At 43.1% G+C, this 17,768-nt stretch overlaps 1 protein-coding gene across 16 annotated transcripts in view; it reads left to right on the forward strand.

The window, feature by feature from the left end:
* The window catches only part of WDFY4 (WDFY family member 4), a 247,143-nt gene that overhangs the window by 36,209 nt on the left and 193,166 nt on the right, over positions 1 to 17,768 (forward strand). For 14 of the 16 annotated variants that reach the window (XM_073353062.1, XM_073353061.1, XM_073353064.1 and 11 more), the window contains 7 exons: positions 264 to 367; positions 2,184 to 2,327; positions 4,865 to 5,054; positions 6,252 to 6,441; positions 10,035 to 10,195; positions 11,857 to 12,309; positions 14,605 to 14,709. In XM_073353062.1, the coding sequence (XP_073209163.1) occupies positions 264 to 367; positions 2,184 to 2,327; positions 4,865 to 5,054; positions 6,252 to 6,441; positions 10,035 to 10,195; positions 11,857 to 12,309; positions 14,605 to 14,709 (1,347 nt within the window). Of the gene's footprint in view, positions 1 to 263; positions 368 to 2,183; positions 2,328 to 4,864; positions 5,055 to 6,251; positions 6,442 to 10,034; positions 10,196 to 11,856; positions 12,310 to 14,604; positions 14,710 to 14,730; positions 14,787 to 17,768 lie in introns of those variants that run through there. The other 2 variants (XM_073353066.1, XM_073353070.1) reach the window with 2 other exon arrangements.

Genomic DNA, 17,768 nt, shown 5'->3' on the forward strand with positions numbered 1-17,768 from the left:
AACTATTTGGCTGGCAGAGCTTATGAACTACGTTGGCATTGCCAGGGGAGTTTGTAAACTCCACCAACCAACTAATTGGCATTACCTAACTGCTCACTTGGTGCCCCATCCAAAGCCTATTAAAGTCCTTCCACTGACATCAGTGGGCTTTGGGTTAGGCCCTTAGTTAATGTAGCTTTGCTAGTTTCACCCAGTGCACTAAGAGTTGCTCAGTACAATGCTGTCAGCTTCCTTAATGGAACTGAAGTCTACTGTTATGATAGAGGACGCTCGGCTGGCCGTGGCGCGGTTGCTGCAGCTGAAAGGGGAAGAGGAAGATGGCTGCGTGCTTCTGAGATCGGTGTACCTCCTCTCACAGATTGACTCGGTAAGAGAAAGCAAAAGCACCTTCTCCCTGTAAAGGCCTGGGAGCTAGAGGAGTGAGGCAGCCGCTCCAATAACAAAACCCCCAGTTTTCAGTAAGTGAGTATTGTCTCCAAGGCTTTATCCTTGAGCATTAATGTCAGAGTTTATATCAAAACGTTATTCCAAGCATAAAATCAAAGATAAGATGCCCAGTGTGGGTTACAAACTGGCCTTCAGCGAAGACAGGGGAGTTCTGCCCCACTTTGCCTGCCAGGCAGCTGTTTTTGCTCAGTTCCCCTGAATCGGCTTCATTCCTGCTTTATTATTCCAAGCTATACACCTAGGGGAGACCTGAGCAGGGCACTAGTGATCTGCTGCTGACATGCTTGGAATCTGCACCCTTTCACCCTGAAGAATCCTAAAGCACTTTGCAAGCTGTCTACATACAGCAGCACTGGAATGCAGCCACCTCTGGAGTGGAGGATGGCAGCAGCAGCAGCACTGCACAACAACAGGGGAGGGAGAAAATCTGGCCCAGGGTTCCATTGCATCCGATGAAGTGAGCTGTAGCTCACGCAAGCTTATGCTCAAATAAATGTGTTAGTCACTGAGGTGCCACAAGTCCTCCTTTTCCTTTTTGCGGATACAGACTAACACGGCTGCCACTCTGAAACATTGCAAACCCTGTTTCCTATGAAAAGAGCCAGGTGACAGTTGATGTCCATGCAGCACAGACAGGTTTCTTTTCATCCAAATATATGACACTAAATCGTACACACAGCCATTAAAGAACATTATCTACGTAACTGAGAGAGGCCCTTTTGGCTGATTTATTGGTAGAGGCACAGTGTGATAGCTGTGGTGCGATTTGTGCTCTTCATAGAGTTTAAAAGTTTGATATTTCATCTAGCACAAGATGTCTCTAAGCTTTGTACACTACCCACCCCCTCCTCTATTTAGCTTGTTTCTGATCACTTCCCTGTAAGCCGAAGCAGCCTCACTGTTACGTCCTCATTCCTGCGGTTGATTAGTTAGTACAAGGCCTTGTTGGAGAAGGGAGGAAATTAATTCATTAGTGCCAGAAAAGTCAAGTCTCTTGGAAAGGTTGCCTCTTACTTTTTTAATCATGCTCTTCCTAAAATGTAGGTGCAATGACTCAGCAGACTGCAAACATGCAGTTATCACAGCCCTCTGCTAAACTGCATACATGCTGCTCCCAGCTTAGCATCACAGATCTCAGTTGCTATAGTCTGTTCCCAGTGGCTAAAGATGAGGCAGGCATTGATATGAGCTGCCTGTCAGACTGATGGTTGGATCCCTGGCATGACTCCACTACAGACTTCCTAGTGCAGGACATTTCAGGTGTCTGTATAGTAGGGGTTCTCAAACAGGGGGTCGGGACCCCTCAGGAGGTCGTGAGGTTATTACATGGGGGGTCACAAGCTGTCAGCCTCCACCCCAAACCCCGCTTTGCCTTCAGCATTTATCATGGTGTTAAATATATTTTTAAAATGTTTTTAATTTATGAGGGGGGTCGCACTCAGATGCTTGCTATGTGAAAAGGGTCACCAGTACAAAAGTTTGAGAACCACTGGTATCTCGGCTCGGAGCAGCCATAAACACAGAACGTGGGCTGTAGGAGGTCCTGTAAGGATGCCTGCTGCCCCCTACCAGGTACTGCCCAGCTACATGACCTTATCACTATGCTGCACACTGTCTAGGACTTTCGAGTGACAGTAGGGATAGGATGCAGGAGTCCCAAGGCCGCAGGGTAAATGGATAGATACTCAGGGAGAAGTAGAATAGTCATTGTATGTGACGTTGTTTTCTGGATTCAGGGAACGCTGTGGAACATCATCAAATCCGGCCTCCCGGTCGCTCTGATGCAGTGCCTGTACCTTTTCTTCACCTTTCCTTTGGGGAAAGCCAGTGATGGAGAGACAAGGGAGGAGGACGAGCAAGTTCAGGAGATGTTTGTTCAGGTAAGGGATCCCCTCTAGTGCTCCTTGGTTTTGAGTGCTCAGGGACCCTGGAAGAGGAATGGATGCTGGTGCTCACTCAGACTTTGGGATGGAGTTCGAATCAGTTTATCATGCTAAGCCGGATGTGCTTGGATTGTGCTGTTCTTTCCAATACTAGCTTGAAACTTTTCTGTCCAAAAGTTTCAGTTTTCCTATGTTTTGAACCAGCTGGAAACGAACATTTTTCTTTTGAATCAACATTTTGACTTAAAATGTCAGTTTGTTTTGTTTTTTAAAAGGCATGTGACATTTTTAAGTTGAAACAAAAATGTGTTCCTACGTATCAGCTCAAAACGAGTCTTCATGCTGACATTTCCCATAGGAAAATCCAAAGTTTTTCATCAGAATTGACCCATTCCTGGGAAAAACGTTGCTTTGGCTGAAGCCACATTTCTCCTTGGGAAATGTGCTGCATGAAAAGTTCTGAGCAGCTCTGTGTCAGAGCCTGCTTGTTAAGTTGCATGAGTTTCCTAAAAAAAAAAAAATGTTTGCAGAGTTGTTGTAGCTGTGGTGATCCTAGGAAATGAGAGAGACAAGGTGGGTGAAGTAATATCTTTAATTGGACCAACTTCTGTTGGCGGAAGAGACAGAGACAAGCTTTTGAGCTACTAGAGATTGTCCTTGTCTCATCCACCAAAAGAAATTGGTCCAATAACAGACATTACCTCACCCATCTTGTCTCTCATTTCCTGAAAAAGGGCACTGTTTTAGTCTCGTTTAGGTTTGCCTTTGTCTGCAGTGATGTAAGTGTACTGTTGGCTGTCCCAGAACTCAGAAGGCTGCATGGCTGTACCATGAAACCCATGGGAGGCATATTCTAGACATTTGAGGGGGGGATGAAATCTAACAGCTATTGAGTAGCATGTGAGTAGCTTTGATCTGGTGGGAGTCCAGGACTGGAAATCACACCTCCAGGAATCATTAATTGCCTGAGCTCACTAAGGTGGTGAAAGAGAGTATAGGGAAGAAGCAAGGATTCCTGAACAGCCTATTCAGTCCTTTTGAAAAAGACCATGGGACTTAATAGAGAATGGTAACTTTCCATAGAATTTTTAAGCCACCCTATAGAATTCTAGAACAAGGGGCTATTGTTCTCTGGCATTCTGTATGTTGTCTTAACAGCTCTAGAGAAAGGATCTCACTGTCTGTCAGATTCTATAGAGTTTGAGTAATATCCATGGAGCCCTATTGATTTAATCACTGTCAAGTTCAATAGGGATTTTCCATAAGTACAGTTTGGACCCCTCCTTCATGAGAGATTAAAGGGTGTGAGCAGTAAAATTTCTCAATGGGCCAGAAGAGAAATCCAAAGGCTCCCTCTGGAGTGGTACTTCATTGTATCTGTAGTATGTTGCTGGCACAGGCTAGCCCAGAGTTTTGTGTTACACTGAATTACCGAGCTGATTTTCCCCTTACGTGTATTGGCTGAGATTTCCAATGCCAACATAAACACACAGCCCCCATTGAAGGTAAATGTTTGCTTTGAAAATCTCAGATACTGTTTAGAAATCTAAGTGACAGTAAAGCACGTGACGATGCTGACAATTGCGAGGGGGTCTGAGTGGTATCTTCTGACCAGCCCACAAAATAGGGCCTAGTTCTGCAAAATGCCAAATGGCCTTAATTCCCATGGAAGCTAATGGGAGGAGACCAGGTCTGTACCTTGGACCTCCTGTAATGTAATACATGATATTTATTATGTGTCTGCCTTTGGCGTGCTATGTGCTTGGCTTACAACGAGCAGTGAGCTGCATATAAGCTACAAGCAAGGGCAGGGAGAAGGTAGAAAGATGCCATCTATCCTGTATTAAGTATGGGGCCAGAGATCCTTACTAAATGTGATTAAGGCAGGGATCACTATTCTTAGGTATTTGAAGGTGCAACGAGGGATTGTGTAGGTGCAGGAAAGATTTACATATTAAAACTAAGGAGACGTTCTACTGGGCAGAAGACATTTCTTAAAGGATCACTTCTGCTTCCAGCCATGAGGTCCTATGAGAGTTCCACCAGAACAATGACATTGTCAACCAATTAGCAGAGACCAGTGATAGTGGGAGACTGACCTTCCACTGGAGCTGGGACCAAGCTGTGGAACTCCCTGCTGCAAGAGATAAGAATGACCCTGGAAGTGGCCAGTTACAGAAGAGAATGAAAATCTCATTCCATCAATTTATCTTTCCCTCCAATTTTTACACCTGCATGGCCCCCTACACACCTGAACTATAAACTAATCATGTTACGTCTGCAGGCTGGGAATGAAGACAGATCTTCTTGTTCTGATGGTTAGATACTTGGGAGAGGCTCTGATATTATGGTAATAGGGGCCATAGCAGTAACTAGTTACACAGCATAAAGTATTCAGCTGTTTTTGTTTTCAGTAGAACTGCATCCACTAATATAGGGTCAGATTTGACCCAATATATTCAAGCCTATGGAGCCCTTATATGCTTCCCAAAATTCTGCATTTAATTTGCATTGCAACCAATTTTCTTTTCCAGACAATGCTCAACTTGTACAGGGAGGAACAAGGTTTAGAGGAACTTCTGTCAGCTGCCGAGCTTCAGTCTCTAATTATAGCAATGGCCTCCCTCTGGGACCAGTGCAACCTTTCATGGAAAGCACCCACAGGCCGTGTGCTTCGAACAATTTCAAAGGCCCAGACCAAAACTGCCGTCATGTACTTACAAGGTTTGGTTTTTCCTGAGCACCTGTGGAATGAATTCCTCTAAGAAAAATCACACTTGGCTAGGTTTCATTTCTACGTACCTCCATGAACTTCTGGACTAGAGCTCAATTTAGTGCTGGTGGGAACCAATGTCCTTTATTTATGCATAGAACAGAAAGTTACAGGCAGCAGCATGTCATGTCCTGTCCCACTTCCACCAAAGGTACCCAAGCCAAGAGATACATTAAAGAGTTACACGTCACATGACCCAGAGCCAATTGGCATCTCTGGGGTTCCCCAGCATTCTAAGTATTGCTCTCCTGATATTTGCATGGCACCTTGCTGACATTTTGTCAGCTGCAGCGCTTAGTGCATTGGAGAATCCTGACTGGTTGCCAGTGATAGTTTGGCTTCTTCCTAGAGGGAATTTTCCATTAGATTAGGAGTGTTTTCATCTTTTAAAAAAATGCAAAGATTACTTAGCTCCACCCTGCAATAGAAAAAACAATCCAGATAATTTATAATCAACATCCTGCCATCAGAACCTCCTCATAGGGTGTAAATGTGTTTTATTTTTTATGCAAAAGTGCCCAAACATGGTTTCTTCATTCACACTACTTGTAAGATCAGGTCCTTGTGTAGTAAGAGGTAGTCCTGACAGCAGGTGAGTTGTCTAAGAATTGCCAGCATGATCACACTTGGAAGGTGGGCTACTAGACTAAATGGAAAAGACCAGTCACCAATGGTAGCTTCAGAACAAAACGTATCCTCCTCCTCATTGTGCAAAACTATTAATCTCTATCTGAGTATATGTGATGATCTTAATACAAGATAATTTAGTTGTCCATCATCCACTTACTTACCATGTATTAAAAGGGCTGGACTCACAGTATGCAGATTTAATTGGGGGCAGATTTATATTCATGAAGCTGCTTGTGTTTCTGTGGGTCAAACACAGAAATGTAATGGGAGTTGAGGAATGAAAGTTTTTGGGTTTTTTAAATTTTTTTAGTCTAGTTACTAAAGCTAGCAGTGTATTCCTGTATTCTGCGCCCCCCCCCACTTCCCCCAAATCTCTTCTCCAGCCAGAAGAGGAATTAACTGCCCTGTTTGATTGGGAAATGTAATTTCAAGCATGTTGTTGCATTTTGTCTGTGATTTTGCAGTTGTTTGTAACATCAGGCTGTCAGTACTAAACATGTGCCCTCATTTATTCACAGCTGCGGACTGCATTAAGATAGCCATTCAGAATCTATTCAAGTTGGCTGACACCTTGCCGGCTTCTGACATGTGTGAGGCAGTTAGCATCATCCTATGTTTTGTGAAGGATTCCTATCCTATCTCCTCAGCTTTGCTTTTGGAGTTTGAAAATAATGATGGATACCAGCTCCTGGTAAAAATTTTACTTAGGTGAGTATGGAGTTTTCACTGGGTTTCTAGGGGATGATAAAGCATGGGTGTAATTAGATATAATTTTCAGAGGTGATGATGGCTTGTTTTAAAATTTCAATTGCATTTTAGAAAGATGCAGGTAACATAGTGGGCAGATGAAGCACTAAGCTGCTGATAACAAAGGGTCACATTTAGCAAACCACTAACAACACCGCAATGCTGTTTAAAGAGCAGAACCACAGCGTAACTTCTCCAGGAAGAGTACCCGGAAGTCACCTACTACAGGACAGGTCCAACAAAGAAAATAACAGAACGCCACTAGCCATCACCTTCAGCCCCCAACTAAAACCTCTCCAACGCATTATCAAGGATTTACAACCTATCCTGAAGGACGACCCATCACTCTCACAGATCTTGGGAGACAGGCCAGTCCTTGCCTACAGACAGCCCCCCAACCTGAAGCAAATACTCACCAGCAACCACACACCACACAACAGAACCACTAACCCAGGAACCTATCCTTGCAACAAAGCCCGTTGCCAACTGTGTCCACATATCTATTCAGGGGACACCATCATAGGGCCTAATCACATCAGCCACACTATCAGAGGCTCGTTTACCTGCACATCTACCAATGTGATATATGCCATCGTGTGCCAGCAATGCCCCTCTGCCATGTGCATTGGTCAAACTGGACAGTGTCTATGTAAAAAAATAAATGGACACAAATCAGACGTCAAGAATTATAACATTCAAAAATCAGTTGGAGAACACTTCAATCTCTCTGGTCACTCGATTACAGACCTAAAAGTGGCAATTCTTCAACAAAAAAAAAAAATTCAAAAGCAGACTCCAAGGAGAGACTGCTGAATTGGAATTAATTTGCAAACTGGATACAATTAACTTAGGCTTGAAAAGAGACTGGGAGTGGATGGGTCATTACACAAAGTAAAACTATTTCCCCATGTTTATCCCCCCGCCACCCCTCACTGTTCCTCAGACGTTCTTATGAACTGCTGGAAATGACCCACCTTGATTATCACGACAAAAGGTTTTCTTCACCCCACCTCGCCCCCCTGCTCTCCTGCTGGTAATAGCTCACCTTAAGTGATCACTCTCGTTACAGTGTGTATGGTAACACCCATTGTTTCATGTTCTCTGTGTATATAAAATCTCCCCACTGTATTTTCCACTGAATGCATCCAATGAAGAGAGCTGTAGCTCATGAAAGCTTATGCTCAAATATATTTGTTAGTCTCTAAGGTGCCACAAGTACTCCTTTTCTTTTTGCGAATACAGACTAAAATGGCTGCTACTCTGAAAACTTCTCCCATTGAAACCACAAGGGGAAGTGCCAATTGAAGAAGTTAATCTAGAGGTAGGTTAGGGAATTACCTAAATTGAGACACAGGCCAGGTTTTGTTAATCAAACACTAGGATACGGATAATATCAGGAGAGACCTCAACCAGACCCACTTTGCTCAGAAAGGCTCCCCTGGTCGTGAAGTCTTTATCCAGAGGAAGCATTTCACCTGATGGAGCAGATCTCTAAGTAAAAAGGTAAATCCAATGGGCATGTCTAGGATTAATATGCTCACACCTGGACACAACCCACGGGTTACCCTGGGTAGAGTGGGCAAAATTTTTTGACCAAAACTTTTTTTGGTGAAAAATGCAGATTTGGCAACACTAAAACAGTTCACAAAATGTTGATTTTGCCAAATTGTTTCAGTGAGGATAAAACATTTTTAAAAAAATTCTGAAAAAAATAAAAATGTCATCAACATTTATGATACATTTTGATTTTTCAGTTCAAGATGAATTTTTCTTTTAAATTTTTCTCTTTTTGTAGAATTTAAATTTTTTTTTTAAAGGCTCAAAATTGATACCAAGTGTTTTTGTTTCAGGTTGAAAGAAATGTTTCTGCTCAGAGTAGAAACAGTAACTGCTTTCAACCTGAAACAATTTTTTTTTTAAATGGGCTCCGTGGATATTACTCAAAAAAATAAATTGCTTCAGAATTTCCACAAAATCAGAAAAATCCATCATTTGCCCACCTCTGATCTTGGGTCAAAACACAAAGCAGTTTTGTCTGCTGTTTCCACCATTATTGCCTTCTTCATTAAGGCCCTGAGTTTACTACATCAATAGCCAGTGGAATAACCATGAACCAGTTTCCCCAAAAACACTGAGCAGTCTTGTTCCCACAGTTACGTCCTCAAGTTAAGAGGGTCCCTCCAGACTGTACCATCCAACGTAGTTTCCACCACAGCTGCCAGCCTTTGTATTGCGATTTTCCTTGATAACCTGTTTGATTTTGATAGTTCTTTTGGACAGGCAGGGGGAAAACACTCTTCCCATCTCAGTTCACAAATTTAGAGCAAACATTTTCAAAGTTATAAAGCAAAACGTACATATTTCCTTACAGAATGGCATACAAACATTACAAAGAAGATAAATACGTTCAGCCACTTACAGCCTAAACACTAAATACATTCTTATAAAACCAATACCTATTTTGCACAACACTAATACATAAGTAACCTGGTCTGGTCTCCAGCTATGAGTTTGTCTGTTCTGAGCTAATGTGTTCAGCTTTGGCAAGAACTGCCACCTGGCCTGCCAGTGTCACAACCAGCTCCCCATCACCCCCATTGGAAACCGTAGAGGGGGAAAAGATGGTCTTTTATTCCCTGAGGCTTTTTAAATTCCTAATGATAGCTTGTTCTGGCATACACCTGCACACAAATAGGTTTGAGGAGAAAGATTGCATTAGTCTCAATCGTAAGAGCACTGGACGTAACAACACGATACATGGCTGACTGCTTTTCACCACTTGCTCTTTCTCCCTTTGATCTAAGCTACTGCAAATCTGGGAGATGTTTGGAACCAGCCTATGGCTTAACAGAGACTTCAATGCATTATCCATGTGTCTAATACCATATGGATAGCACACATCTGAGATTAAACAATGTCTTCCCCTTCTAGTGGGCCCATGGGTCTGTAAATCTCAGGCAGTTTTGTAGAAACTAAAGAATTATATATGTTATATATTTGCTAATTGTGTTTCTTTTTTTATTTTATTTTTAAGTACAGGGCTAGCATTCTGGGTTGGATCTCTAGAGCTGCCTGAAATATTCTAAATTTTGATTTTTTTAAATTATAAATTTGTTAATTTTGACCCAAAAAATCGGGATATATATTTTATGAAAAATTTCCCTTTTTCCAGCTGGTGCTGTGGATCGCACTTCTACTGGTACATGTAATGGGACTTAATTTCAACATTGGCTAGTTTCTTTCCTCTTTTGTAGTCATTTATTGACCTCAGCCCTTTAATTATCTGGTTCAGTTTTTTAGTTCTTCCCCAATCCAACTTTGGAGTTAGTCAGACTGTAAGATTGTCTGGAGAGCAATTCAGTTCAATCAGTCGTCCAATCAGTGTAACAGAAAGCATAACAGATTACTGTGGTGGAGGGATCTGGGGGAGGGAGAAAAGTGAGAAATTGTTACTTCAGTATCTGAAGTCCCTGTAGAATGTGTTAGTGAAAGGACCGGTTATTTTAAATATTACTGAGCCACAAGCATATGACTACCCCGTTCTTTGTTTTTAGATGGGAGGGATCTCCGCACAGTGAAGGAGACCACCATGTCGAAGAGGTGCTGGATATACTGACTTGCCTCACAGTCTGTGGGAAAACTGAACTGAAAGTTTCTGGCAACGTTACACATCCTCAGCTACCGCACTTTGATTTTGAACAGACACAATCCTCTGGTACTGTATATACACGTACAAATATTACTGTGGGCTTAGCATGGGAAAAGCAATCATTATGCACAGCATGTGCATGATAGAGAAGAAAATGTACATGATCGCATGTGTGCACCTGCAGTGCTAAGGTGGAGAATTTAAACATGCAAATCAGGAAATTCCAAAGTTAACTAAGGTTACATCGACATTGTGACCTGGGGTATGAATGGCAGCTCATGTCTGGTTTAACGGCAGCTAGTTTGCTAAAAATAGAACTGAGAACTGTGGGATTCAGTGTGGGTTGCACAGGCCCGCCTGTCGCTGCTGGGGTATGTACATGCTTGTGCAGCCAATGCTGAGACCCGGGCACTGCATCCTCACTTTTATTTTTAGCAAGCTAACTAGAGTACAGCTAGTGTGGGTACATCTACACAAGCTGCCGTTCACACTGCTAGCTGCAATGGAGAGGTGTCATAACCCACCTGGCATGGATAACATGGTCAGTACAGCTGGCTGGAAAATGGACAAAATATCATATAAATGTTCAAACTCATTTATAGTATTTCTTTTCAAAAAAACATGAACTGTGCTTATATTAAAAAAAAATTCTCATTTTACAATGAGAAATGTAAAAAAAACCCAGATTATTCTATCACCATCGTCACATAGTGGGACTGTTTAAAAAAAATCACTTTTGAAAACTTTCTTATTTCTAAGGCAGTGGGGACTTATGCAGATGTGTAAGTGTTTGCAAGATGGGGGGGGGGCCTAAAGGATACATGGAAAATTTGATGAAAACTTAGCAAACCAACAATTTTTCATAAAAAAATGCTGACATTGTAAGAACATTCAAAACATTTCTATTGTCTCTAAATGCAGTTTTTTACCTGTTCTGATTAGTAATTTGGTACTGTCTGTGGACCACCCACAATTGTACCACCCACAAAGTCCCTGATCTGAACAGCTTACAGTCTAAATAGACAAGATAGGCCCAGCGTGGAGGAAGGGGTAGAACCTACAGAGGGATCAGTGGGATGGTTTCCCAGCACCATGCTAGCATCACTATTTTTGTTTTTGTTTAAATTTTGTGGAGTGGGATTTGGTTGGAAGGCGACTAGCTAAGCCGAGAGACCAGGAGAGGGTGGGAGTGGGACAGGGCAAGGGAAAGAGGCTATGGAGGGCAGGTGGAGTGAGGCTGAGGTGCAGAGACTGGGCATTAGAAGGCAAGAGGGGCCAGGAGCAAACAGCAAGTCAGCACGGGACAGAGAATATCTGGAGTCAGACCTGTAGAAAACACGCTCATGGCATCTGCCGTGCCTGCCAGTCCTTCCTGTGGTACCCACTGCGTGCTCTTGTGTCTGCCCCTGCCAGCTTCAGCTTCTCTGGCCCCTGGGGCTGGCTCCTCCCTGGAAACTTTTCTTCTCCAAGCCCACATGGCTCAGGGGAGTTGGGGCACTGCATAAAGTTATGATGAGGGTCACCCCTGCACAGTTCTGGGTCCTGAGGAGGATCAGGAGAGGGGTGTTCCCACTATTCGCCTGTTCCCCTATGCGCCGATACCTGCTGAGATTGGATCTGTGTCTGACTTGTGCTCTTAGATATGCCTTAATGGTGCAGATAGGGCATCTGTATTGGGCCTGAGATAAGCGTGGTTAAAATGATCTGGATTGATTTCTGTTTCTCAGGAATGACAGTGAAAAACCTCCAAGCTTTTCAGGTGTTGCAGTCCATCTTCCAGAAAACCAGTGACCTGCACCTCTGTAGGAGAATCTTACTGGCTATAAAAACCATGTGGGCCTGGGACACAATGAACTTCTTCCTCTTGGAATGGACGCTACAGCCCATCTCCCAGTTCACTGACATTATCCCCCTCAAACCGCACCTGGTTCAGATACAGTTCTTCCAGCTGGTGGAATCAGTGGTGCTAGAACTGTCCTACATCCCCCATGAAATCCTGAAGAAGGTTGAGTGTTTGATAAAGGAGAACTTGGTGCCGTTCTGCACCATAGCTGCTCTGCGGTGTCTTCACAGCATCACCAAGAGGGACTTGCTCTTCACTGACATATTTAGAGACTCGGGGCTCTTGGGCCAGCTGCTGACTCAGCTGAGGAAGCAAGCCAAGATCTTGAGGAAGACAGGTACAGCTTGTTTCATTGGCAATGAATGGTTGGGCAGGCAGAGTTGTAGGAAAGAGATCTACACTGAGCATGTAGAGAGGCCAGTGTTACATGCCAAGGTGCTAGAGTTTGTATGGAAGCTGCCTGGCCCTGGCTTAAATTCCTGAGCTGCTGATGCCACACCAAACTAGTTTTCTCCTGAAATCCGACTCTCTCCAGTTCCACGCATCATATGACCCAGCTTATGGGCTATGCATCAACCACAGGACTTAACCTCTCAGCAGTTTCGTCTCCAGTGGCAGCCATTAAAAAGGGGGCCCAAGTTACCAAAATTAGCGTTTCAGTTTGTGTTCCTTGGGAGCCCAATGGGTTCCTGGGGAGCCCAACTTGAGAGCCTGGGCTTGACTTTCACAGGTGCTGACTATTCTTGTTTCCAGTTAAAGTCACTGGGTGCTGTAGCATTCAGCCCCTCTGAAAATCAGGCTTAGGTTGTCTCATCGAGGGCGCTGCAAGGTCCCCGGAGCACCCACAGCCACTCCCAGAGTCTCTTCCCAGGCCCAGTTTTATCTTCCAAACAGAGAGGAAAACAAGGAGAGCATGTCCTTGGCTCCCTGGGGGTTTTCCCCTACCCTTCGCTCAGTCCTTCCTGCTTCGGGCTCACTGCAGTACGCTATTGACTGAGCACTGCCTCCCAGGGCTCTCCCCCAGAGGCCCTGTTCCTCACTGCCCCTCCTTCCAAGGGACTGTGGCAGCCTCTCCAAGGAAACTTACTGCTGTTCCTGCTCCCCCTTCCTTATCGACAGCCTGGCTTTTTATAGCCTCAGGTGCTTTTATAGTCCCTCTTAATTGGCCAAACTGGGCGCATCTGTTCTAGACAGGGGAGCCAGACCGTCTTCATTTAAAGGGCCAGTCACCCCGTGCCTGGCACTGCAAAAGTAAGGTATCCTTAATGAGAGGCCACAGCTCTAATTGTTACTGTCGCAGGCAGAAAACAAGGAATGCACACAAAGCACATACAAATCAGAGCAGGGCACCAGATGTAACACTGGGGTTGAGATCTGGACTTCCAACGCCCCAAAGATGGGGTCATTTGGATGTGGGATTTGAGCTGGTCTTCTCTAATTATCAGGGCTAAAGATTCTGTCAAGTGATGGATTCAGATTTTGAACCCGCTTGGGACGGGGAGTTTGCAGGCCCACTTTCAATACTATGTCATAATACATGAAACAGATTACTTAGATATAGATTTCCAAGGAAAGAGATCATGGCTCCTGAAAACTCACATCCTGGTTAGGAGTTATGGTTATGAGTGAGCTTGTGAGTCTCTCTCCTATCTTTGCCTGAATGCCATTCAGTTATGTCAATTTTCTTGGCTGATTTCTAGTCTATAAACAAAGATAATAAAGGGCAAATGAGAACATGGCAGCGTGGTCATTGCATTAGTATGTTGGTTTTTAGACATGTAAGATGGTCCCTTCTGACCTAAATATCTATGAATCTATGTCCTTTGCCATAGTGTATGAACTCCTAAAAAAAACCAACACATCTGACAATGTAGGGATTTGATCCTGGAAACACTTAGTTGTACTCGTGGGAAACAGGCTCTAGGTACAAAAGAAACACTGACAGGAAGGTTGGAAGCTGGTTTCACTACAGGGGCAGAGGTGGTTTGGGTGCTTTCATGGTGCGTTTTCAGACTTTAAAGTGTTTGGCCTCCTTTTAAGTATCACCTTAATTTTGAATTTCCTGGGTTGGTAACAATCTGGTTTTTGGTCACTACTATATTCTTTAATGTATTTTCATCCTTATGTCACTGACATGTGCTCAGTCAATGAGCCTTAATGAAGAGTCTTGTCTGGGAATGGAAGGAGGTTCTGATTATTCTGCCAGCTGAAAAGACAATATGGACATATCTATCATAGGTCCCTTTACCATACTGTCTGAGCACCTCACAGTCTTTACTGTATTTTCCTCACAGCACCCCTGTGTGGTAGAGCAGAGCTATTATTTACATTATACAGATGGGGAACTGAGGTGCAGAGAGACTAAGTGACTTGGCCAAGGTCACACAGGAAGTCTGTAGCAAAGCAAAGGTATTGAACCCAGGTCTCCAGAGTTCCAGATTAGCCCCTAACTATTGGACCATCCTTCCTCTCTTTCAGTATTTTATCAGGTGCTGTAGGTTTCATGTAGACTGTGCCAGCATTCAAGGGAGTTGTATTTGCTGAGCACTTGTGCTGCGAGGAATTCTAGTTACCAGTAACCAGGTGTCTTGTGGGATATTTTGGGGGAACTCTCTTTGTTTTGAATATGCAGCCGGGACCCAAGCACCCTGTCTGGAGCAAGGCACTGAGCAAGAGCTAACCTGTGTGATGCTGAAGATGGTTGCTGCCCTTGTCCTGGGATCTGTGAGGAATGCTGGTAAGAGAAGGTGATGATTCAACTGTCACAGCATCGCCTTTGTGATACTTGGTATTAGATGGCCTGGGTACAGCAGAGTAAGCATCCGACTCCCTTCTTCTGTTTGTATGTTTTATTCAGAAATCATGTTGGACAGCCAGGAATGTAGCAATGGCCATATTGCATCAGGCCATTGATCCATCTACTCTGGCTCCCGTCCTCCAGCTGTGGCCAATACCTAATGCGTAAGAACATAAGAACGGCCATACTGGATCAGACCAATGGTCCATCTAGCCCAGTATCCTGCCTTCTGACAGTGGCCAATGTAAAATGCTTCAGAGGGAATTAAGAGAACACTGCAGTTATTGAGTGATCCATCTTCTGTTGTCCAGTCCCAGCATCTGGCAATCAGAGACTTAGGGACACTCAGAGCATGGGGTAGCATCCCTGACCATCTTGGCTAATAGCCATTGATGGACCTATCCTCCATGAACTTATCAAATTCTTTTTTCAACCTTATTATACTTTTGGCCTTCACAACATCCCCTGACAACAAGTCCCAGAGGTTGACTGTGCGTTGTGTGAAGAAGGACTTCCTTTTGTTTGTTTTAAACCTGCTGCCTATTAATTTCATTGGGTGACTCCTGGTCCTTGTGTTACATGAAGGAATAAATAACACTTCCTTATTCAATTTCTCTACACCAGTCATGATTTTATAGACCTCTATCATACCTCCCTCTTAGTTGTCTCTTTTTCAAGCTGAAAAGTCCCAGTCTTATTTCTCTTTCCTCATATGGAAGCTGTTCCAAACTGCTAATCATTTTTGTTTCCCTTTCCCTATACTTTTTCCAATTCCAATGTATCTTTTTTGAGATAGAGAGACTAGAACTGTGCTCGGTGTTCAAGGTGTGGGTACACCATGGATTTATATAGTGGCATTATGATATTTACTGTCTTATTATCTTTTCCTTTCCTAATGGTTCTTAAAATTCTGTTAGTTTTTTTGACTGCCACTGCATGCTGAACAGATGTTTTCAGAGAACTATCCACAATGACTCCAAGATCTCTTTCTTGAGTGGTAAAAGCTAATTTAGACCTCATCGTTTTGTATGTATAATTGGGATTATGTTTTCTAATGTGTACTACTTGGAATTTATCAACATTGAATTTCATCTGCTATTTTGTTGCCTAGTCATCCAGTTTTGTGAGATTACTTTATCACTCTTCACAGTCTGCTTTGGACTTAATTATCTTGAGTAATTTTGTATCATCTGCAAACTTTGCCACATCACTGTTTACCCATTTTTCCAGATCATTTATGAATATGTTGAACCGCACTGGTGCCAGTACGTATTCTTGGGAGACCCTTGTATCTACGTCTGCACTGTGAAAACTGTCCATTTATTCTTGCCGTTTATTTCCTGTCTTTTAACCAGTTACTGATTTATGAGAGGACCTTCCCTCTAATCCTATGGCTGCTTACTTGGTTTAAGAGCCTTTGGTGAGGGATCTTATCAAAGGATGTCTGAAAGTCCCAGTACACTATGCCCACTGGATCACCCTTGTTCACATGTTTGTTGACCCTCACAAAGGATTCTAATAGATTGGTGAGGCATGGTTTTCCTTTACAAAAGTCGTGTTGACTCTTCCCCAACAAATTGCGTTCATCTATGCATCTGATAAATCTGTTCTTTACTATAGTTTCAACCAGTTTGTCTGGTACTGAAATTAGGCTAACTGGCCTGTAATTGCCAGAATCGCCTCTGGTGCCTTTTAAAAAAAAATCCACATTACAATAGTTATCCTCCAGTAATCTGGTACAGACAATGATTTAAGTGCTATGTTATATACCAGTTAGTAATTCTGTAATTTTACATATAAGTTCCTTCAGAACTCTTGGGTGAATACCATCTGGTCCCGGTGACTCACTACTGTTTAGCTTATCAATTTGTTAAAACCTCCTCTTCTGACACCTCAATCTGGGACAGTTCCTCAGATATGTCACCTAAAGGGAATGGGTCAGGTATGGGAACCTCCCTCACACCCTCTGCAGTGAAGACGGACACAAACAATTCATTTAGCTTCTCCACAATGGACTTGTCTTCCTTCAGTGCTCCTTTAGCACCTCGAGCCTCCAGTGGCCCCACAGATTGTTTGGCAGTCTTCCTGATTCTGATGTACTTATTATTATTTTTTTTGCTGTTTAGTTATTGTGTCTTTTGCTAGTTGCTTTTCAAATTCTTTTTTTGACCTGCCTGATTGTACTTTCACACTTGACTTCCCAGAGTTTATGCTCCTTTGTTTTCCTCAGTGGGATTTGACTTCCAATTTTTAAAGGATGCCTTTTTGCCTCTGACCACCTCTTTTACTCTGCAGTCTTGCCATGCTGGCATTTTTTTTGTCCTCTTACTATTTTTTTTTAATTTGGGGTGTACATTTAATTTGAACCTCTATGACAGAGTTTTTAAAAAGTTTCCATTCAGCTAGCCAACATTTCATTCTTGTGACTGTTCCTTTTAATTTTCCTTTAACCAGCTTCCTCATTTTTGTATAGTTCCCCTTTTTAAATGCTACTGTGGTGGGGGCTTCTTTGGTATTCCCCCTCCCAAGGATGTTAAATTTTATTACATGCTTCAGAGCAGCAGCATGAAAACCCCCATAATCCACTAGGCCAAGAGGAAAACTTCCTCTTCATTTTTAAGGTTCATTTCCTTTTCTTTTCAAGGTTCATTTCCTTTCATTTCATTAAGTTTCTCTTAATAGTTCAGACATTATTACAACATGTTTAATTGTATTACTGTAGTGCTTGCATGCCCCAGCTGAGATCTGTGCCCCATTGTGCTAGGTACTGTACAAACACTGAGCAGCAGGCCCTGCCTGTAAGATCTTGGTCTAAATAGGCAAGACAGCCAAAGGATGGGAGGAGAAACTGAAGCACAGAGAGATGAAGTGACGTGCCTAAAGTCACCCAGTCTCTGAGTCAGGAATAGAACCCAGGTCTCCTGAGTCCTAGTCTAGTGCTCTATTCACTAGATGCCAAGAAGGAACTATTTTAAAAACATTCATATCTTTACAATTAG

Source organism: Lepidochelys kempii, chromosome 7 (genome assembly GCF_965140265.1).
Source record: "Lepidochelys kempii isolate rLepKem1 chromosome 7, rLepKem1.hap2, whole genome shotgun sequence".
NCBI classification, from domain to species: domain Eukaryota; kingdom Metazoa; phylum Chordata; order Testudines; family Cheloniidae; genus Lepidochelys; species Lepidochelys kempii.